The 6,660-nt window shown below is 52.3% G+C and overlaps 1 protein-coding gene across 1 annotated transcript; it reads left to right on the forward strand.

Annotated features, from left to right (window-relative positions):
* The first annotated feature begins 329 nt into the window (after window positions 1-329).
* KRT9 (keratin 9, type I) lies at window positions 330-6,275 on the forward strand. Its single transcript, XM_012659704.1, has 10 exons — window positions 330-714; window positions 757-1,016; window positions 2,106-2,188; window positions 2,309-2,465; window positions 2,709-2,870; window positions 3,649-3,774; window positions 3,900-4,123; window positions 4,532-4,779; window positions 4,858-5,154; window positions 6,256-6,275. Exons 1-10 carry the CDS (start codon window positions 330-332, stop codon window positions 6,273-6,275), a joined length of 1,962 nt encoding a protein of 653 aa, XP_012515158.1.
* Window positions 6,276-6,660: the final 385 nt, after the last annotated feature.

Consider the following 6,660-nt stretch of genomic DNA (forward strand, 5'->3'; position numbering starts at 1 on the left):
AGAGCTGATTTATGGTGCCCCTGACAGCCTAATATCAGCCAATTACCCTACACAATGGAGAGAGGCTGGGCTGCCTCCAGGCAGTCACCAAAGGACGCTGAGCCTGGGGCAGCTGCTGCCTCCTGTATCCCAGACCTCCTTCGAGTCTGTGGGGGGAGGCTGGCACAGGCGGAGGGCACACCCAGGCGTGCCACCATCAGCCGGGGGTATAAGTAGGCAGCCCCGGGGACAGCTCTGTACCTTACACTCCAGCAGCTCTCCTACCTTGCACTCGGGAGCCAGCAGCACTCCTGCGACTGCTTCCTATCCCACGAGCTACAAGCAGTGCCATGAGCACCAGACAGTTCTCGTCCTACTGGAGCCGCAGTAGCGTTGGCGGCGGCGGGGGCAGCAAGAGTGGCGGCGGGGGCAGCATAAGATCTTCCTCCAGCCGCTTCAGCTCCTCAGGGGGCGGCGGAGGAGGGGGCCGCTTCAGCTCCTCCAGTGGCTGTGGTGGGGGGAGCTCTCGTGGCTTTGGGAGGGGAGGTGGCAGCAGTTTTGGCTCCAGCTATGGTGGAGGATCTGGTGGTGGTTTTAGTGCTGGTAGTTATGGTGGGGGCTTCGGGGGTGGTTCCAGAGGTTTTGGTGGCGGTTCTGGAGGTGTTTGTGGTGGGTCTGGGGGCTTTGGAGGTGGCTATGGTGGTGGGTCTGGGGGCTTTGGAGGTGGCTATGGTGGTGGGTCTGGGGGCTTTGGTGGTGGATCTGGGGGCTTTGGAGGTGGCTTTGGTGGTGGGTCTGGGGGCTTTGGAGGTGGCTATGGTGGCGGCGATGGTGGCATTCTTACTGCCAATGAGAAAACCGTCATGCAGGATCTCAATACCCGCCTGGCTTCCTACTTGGATAAGGTGCAGTCTCTAGAGGAGGCTAACCGTGACCTGGAGAGTAAGATCCAAGATTGGTATGACAGCAAGGGACCCAGTTTGTCCCAAAAGGACTACTCTTCTTACTATGACACTATTGATGATCTCAAGAACCAGGTAGGTACAGGAAACTCCAATCTCTATCTGTCTCTCTCTTTCTTACATTCTTTATCTTCCAAAAAGGTGAAATGCTAGACTTTAAGCTTAGACAATAGCCAGGGAATCCATCTTTTGGAAACTTTAAACTTTCATTAGAAACAAACTCATATTTCATTCCTGAGGGTCCCCAGGCCTGGGACTTTGGCCTGTGCTCTGGGATTTCATCTTTACTTCCTCAACTTTCAGAGCTTGGGCAGAGCAGAGAGGAAGCCTGGGTTGACATGGGCACTGCTGGGACTGGATGTGGAGCCTCCTTTTGGTCTGGGCCAAGTCAATCTTCTCTCTCCCTTCCTACTTCTTCCGGGATCCTATAGGACCCTGTCTTGATCTTTTAAGGTGTTGTGGACCCAGTTATACATGCTGGTTGTTCAAGTGGAGAGGATCTAGAACTCTGGGAATGGAAGCTGTCTCTCCATCCATCCGTCTGTCCATCCATCCACATGTCCATCTATATATCTAGTTTAGTGAGTGACTACCCTCAGTGTTGCTCTGGGAAGAAGTGATGTACTAGGCTTAGCCTCTGTCCGGGAGAAGCTAGCAGTCTGGCTCTTCCCTGTGGTCACTCAGTCCCTTGCTTTCACACATGCTGCCTCTGGATGTGTTGTTTCTTCTTCCCAAGCCTCTTCCATCTATTCATGTTCAATATTAACTCAATTCAATTGCCACCTCTCTCCTGAAGTCTTCTTTGATATCCCATAACCATAAGCCACCTCTCCTTTCCTTGAAGTCTTTTAGGATACCTTGGACTTTGTAGTCGATGATGGGCTCCTTGAGGAAAAGTATGTCAGTGATCTCTAAACCCCACAGTGACCTTTGCAGTAGATCTTCAAAAGTTTGTTGAATGAATACATGAAGGCCACGCTGAATATCCTTGCCAAAGGCCGAGAGGGGTGTGGCCTGTGTGCCAGCTGTTGGAAGCTCCTCTTGCCTCTTGAGAGTCTTCCTGGATGGGATCCTCCACCTCTGATGGCTTTAGCTGGCCTCTCATTCTCCTAGCTGTGGGTCATAGCAGCGGGGCGTGATTCCATGCTGTCTCCTCTCTTTCAGATTGTGGACCTGACAGTGGGCAACAACAAAACTCTCCTGGACATTGACAACACTCGCATGACACTGGATGACTTCAGGATAAAGTGAGTCCTGCTCCTTTCTGCCTCTCCTGTTGTCAATTCTTACCTCACCCACAGTGCTTTGGAGGTCCCTGTAGGGCCTGGTGCCCTTTTGATCATTCTCTACCCTTGCCTGGTCTGCAGGTTTGAGATGGAGCAAAGCCTGCGGCAAGGTGTGGAGGCCGACATCAACGGCCTGCGGCAGGTGCTGGACAATCTGACCATGGAGAAGTCTGACCTGGAGATGCAGTATGAGACCCTGCAGGAGGAGCTGATGGCCCTCAAGAAGAATCATCAGGAGGTGGGTGCTGGCTCCTTACAGTCTACTGGGGAGACGGAGGGGCTGGAGTGCTATGGGGCACTGCCTGGGAGACACCCTCTTCCTTGCTCCCAAGGAGGACACTTTCAGCTCCTCTGTAGCCCTGCCAATGGTGGTGGTTGCCCTTTGACTTCACAACTGTACCCTGGGAGGACCAGAGGAAGAAAGCGTGGTGAAGAGGGTCCCACCCCTGACCTGATCTCATATCCCCTTCTTCCCTGCCAGGAGATGAGCCAGCTGACTGGGCAAAATGATGGAGATGTGAATGTGGAGATCAATGTTGCTCCTAGCAAAGATCTCACCAAGGCCCTCAACGACATGCGCCAGGATTATGAGCAGCTCATTGCTAAGAACCGAAAGGAAATCGAGCAACAATACGAGAGTCAGGTGAGCAGAGTGGGCTGCCCACTCAGCCATCCCTCCCTTGGTCTATGCAGCTCTCCATTCCTCCACCTTATCCCTCTCTTCTGTCCCTTCATCCCCCCACTTCTCTGTCTTAGTGTAGCTGTCACTCACCCGTCTTCCAATGGATGTCATTCATCCTTCTTTCTTCACTGTACACAAACATAATTGCAGAGTAGCTTCTCAGTGTTGGGTTCTATGTGAAGTGCTGATGTCTCAGAGATGAGCCAGTAAGATTGCTGCCCTTGAGGGGCTCACAGTTTATCAGCTGTGTGAGAACAAAAGCAGAGCGTGAACAACTTACTGTAATGCTATGTGATATAGGACTCTAGCAGAGGGACAGTGCGCCTCCAATACTCCCCTGAGCTCCTTGATGGCTCCCTTCCTCCCTGGGTCTCCAGAGCCTGGCATGGAGCCTGGCACATAAAGGCATGGTCTGTAATGTGTGTGTGTGTGTGTGTGTGTGTGTGTGTGTGTGTGTGTGTGCGCGTGTGTGTGTTGGTGGGGGGTGTTGATTGGAAGGTGGAGACAGTTTGAAATAAGGTTAGAAAGGTGGTTTGGGGACAAAATGTGAAGGGCCTTAAAACCTTGCTGAGAGGGAATGTCATGTTGAGAGAACTGGACAACCCTGCATGGCTGGAGGGATCCAGAACTCAGAACAACTTGTCCTTGGCTTTGGCTCAGCCTTGCCCTGAAGGTGAAGAACCTTGTCCACTGAAGGTCCTGGCCCAGCCTGGTCCTTACTGAGCCTTTGGGTTTGCAGATAACCCAGATCGAGCAGGAAGTGACGTCTAGTGGCCAGGAGATGGAGTCCAACACCAAGGAGGTGACCCAGCTTCGGCATAGTGTCCAGGAGTTGGAGATTGAGCTGCAGTCTCTGCTCAGCAAGGTTGGTAGTCCCTCTCTAAACCTTCTGGCAGGATGGGGCACAGGAGGCTTTGCATGATCCCCAGGAGTGGGAAGGAGAGGAGCTATGATGTAGCATCCCTCTTAAAGCCTCCTCCTGCCCCATAGAAAGCAGCCCTGGAGAATTCCTTGGAAGAAACGAAGAACCGCTACTGTGGCCAGCTGCAGCAGATCCAGGCGCAGATCAGTGACCTGGAGGCCCAGATCACTGAGACTCGGCAAGAGATTGAGAGCCAGAATCAGGAATATAGCCTTCTGCTCAGCATCAAGATGCGGCTGGAGCAGGAAATTCAGACCTACCGCAGCCTCCTTGAGGGTGGCCAGGAAGACTTGTAAGTCCCCCAGGATTCTGTCAAACTCCTAGGAGTGCCTAGGCCTCTGATACTACTTCTGTTCCTTTGGATAGGGGTATCTGGGGAAGCTCTTGTACACAGGGTCTGATTGGTTGAGGACTTCTTCATCCTGTGGGGGGACCTCAGGGCATTTGGACTTTGGGAAAGGAGAATGATGACAATGTGAGAAGGAGCTGCCTCGCTGGTCCAGGGAGGGGAAGGCTTCCCATGCCCAGCTGGAGGCCCTCTTCTCCCAGCTGCAGTACCAGCCCAGTCTCTGTCCTCTGCCTCCCAGGAAAGAAAACAGAAAGATTCATGTTTGGGTCTTGACTCTGTCCAGGTACATCCTTGTATGGGTACGTGAGGGCCACACATTTTATCTCTGTGTTTTCTTTCTTTCTTTCTCAGTGAATCTTCTGGAGCTCAACAAATTGGCTTGGGAGGTAGCCAAGGAGGTCGAGGAGGAAGTGGATCTCGAGGCGGAAGTGGAGGCAGTTATGGAAGAGGATCCAGGGGAGGAAGTGGAGGCGGCCATGGTGGAGGAAGTGGATCCAGGGGAGGAAGTGGAGGCAGTTATGGCGGAGGAAGTAGTTCTGGAGGAGGAGGTGGAGGCAGCTATGGTGGAGGAAGTGGAGGCGGCTATGGTGGAGGAAGTGGTTCTGGAGGAGGAAGTGGAGGCGGCTATGGTGGAGGAAGTAGTTCTGGAGGAGGAAGTGGAGGCATCCATGGTGGAGGAAGTGGTTCTGGGGGAGGAAGTGGAGGCAGCTATGGTGGAGGAAGTGGTTCTGGAGGAGGAAGTGGAGGCAGCCATGGTGGAGGAAGTGGTTCTGGAGGAGGAAGTGGAGGCAGCCATGGTGGAGGAAGTGGTTCTGGAGGAGGAAGTGGAGGCAGCTATGGTGGAGGAAGTGGTTCTGGAGGTGAAGGCGGAGGCAGCTACGGCGGAGGAAGCGCATCCAAAGGAGGAAGTGGTGGAAGATCATCCCAGTCCCAGTCCTCCTCCTCAAAATCTGGTGACTATGATGAATCAAAAGGTAAGGGACAATTCTGTGTTGTCGAGTGGAGGGAGGCACAACTCTAGGTTATAGGGTAGAGGAAGAGGCAAGGTATAACCCCTTTTTAAATATCTTTGAACCTCTCTGGGGAATACATATTCTGAGCAGAACTAGATTTTAGGTCTCTAGTGAGATTCCATAGACCTGCTCTTAGTTCTGAATTGATCATTATTTTTGACAAAGCTTTGGTTGAGGCTCCAACCAAGTAGACATGTGGCCTGAGTCTCAGTAGTTTAGGAGATGGGGTGAAAATCGTGCATTAGCTTATATATTTCCAACCACACATTTTGAGATTGGTTTTATTATTATCCCTGTTTTTTAAAAAAATGAGATCCAGAGAAAATAAGTAATTTGCTCAAGGTCATACGGTTCATAGATGAGGGACTCAGCTCCGTAGGGCTCCATGGCCAGTCCATTCAACCAGCATGAGGGTGGGAGACCTGGATTAGCAACAGTCCAGGTGGAAGAGAGCGTCAGGGGTTTCAGTCGTGGGGGGCTTGCACGAGTGTTACACAATGCAAAGACCAAAAGGAGTATATAGTGAACATGATAATCAAAATGTAAGAAGGAGTCACACAAGTAAGGTGGTCTCTAGGTGAGGGAAAATTTCCTTATCTACACACTGAATTTTATAAAATAAAAACTTAATAGGAAATGACATGGCAAAAGGCTGGGTCACGTGGTTGGGAATGTTTAGCTCAGAGAAGGCTTGCGGTGCCTGGGAGCCATCCTTTGGTCAGGCATCTGGTGTGGTTTTTTGTGTCCAGTGACACTGTTGGGCCATGAATGTGCATCTAGGGTGAGGCTGGGGCCATCTTTGCCTGGATATGCAAAAAATTTACAAACAGAACTGTTGAGTGCAGAGGGCTGCCTCGCGGAGAGCATCTGCCAGGGTTGCTGCAAGAGACTCAGGAAACAGACAGGGGCGCTAGGTTGGGTGACCCCTAGGTCCTTCCTTCTCAGGACTCTCTAGCTCTTTGAGCTCCAGTGTCTTTGCTCCCAGTTTCCCTGTTTTTCGCCGAGTCCCAACCTCTCGCAGTCCTCTCTTCTCACCCTCACCTCCCTTCCATCTCTCCACAGGCTACCACGTGCGATACTAGAGCCTCCGTAAACTTCCCCTGCCCACCCCCAGTGGAGCTTCCCCCAGATGGGCAGACCCCGGATGAGGCCTGCTTATGCGTCCTGCCATCAGGAATAGTTGGCAACGAGCCCTGGTGCCTGCGTGGGTCAGGACTGACTTGGTGTGTGTGCCTCTGGCTGTCCACTGGCCCCCTGCTCTGCTCGGCTTTGATGGCCTCAGGGTTGGGGAGACCTTCCTTCCTCTCTCAGGCCTGGGGTGACCTCACTCCCTGCCTGATCCTGAATTCCTAATAAAGCTTTCCCACTGCAAATCAAACTTTAGTGTGGAACCATTTGTTCTTTGAGATAAGAAGGGACTGAATGGAGGTGAGGGGACAGTCAATTGAATTCACCATAAAAAGTGTT

This window comes from Propithecus coquereli, unplaced genomic scaffold, assembly GCF_000956105.1.
Source record: "Propithecus coquereli isolate 6110/MARCELLA unplaced genomic scaffold, Pcoq_1.0 Scaffold119, whole genome shotgun sequence".
Taxonomy (NCBI): domain Eukaryota; kingdom Metazoa; phylum Chordata; class Mammalia; order Primates; family Indriidae; genus Propithecus; species Propithecus coquereli.

Excerpts from the sequence above, each read along its gene's own strand:
- KRT9 (XM_012659704.1), top strand. The coding sequence starts at position 330 with ATGAGCACCAGACAGTTCTCGTCCTACTGGAGCCGCAGTAGCGTTGGC. Across the intron at positions 715-756 it reads CTTTGGAGGTGGCTATGGTG|GTGGCTTTGGTGGTGGGTCT; the intron begins GTGGGTCTGGGG and ends GGGGCTTTGGAG. Across the intron at positions 4,780-4,857 it reads CGGCTATGGTGGAGGAAGTG|GAAGTGGTTCTGGGGGAGGA; the intron begins GTTCTGGAGGAG and ends TCCATGGTGGAG.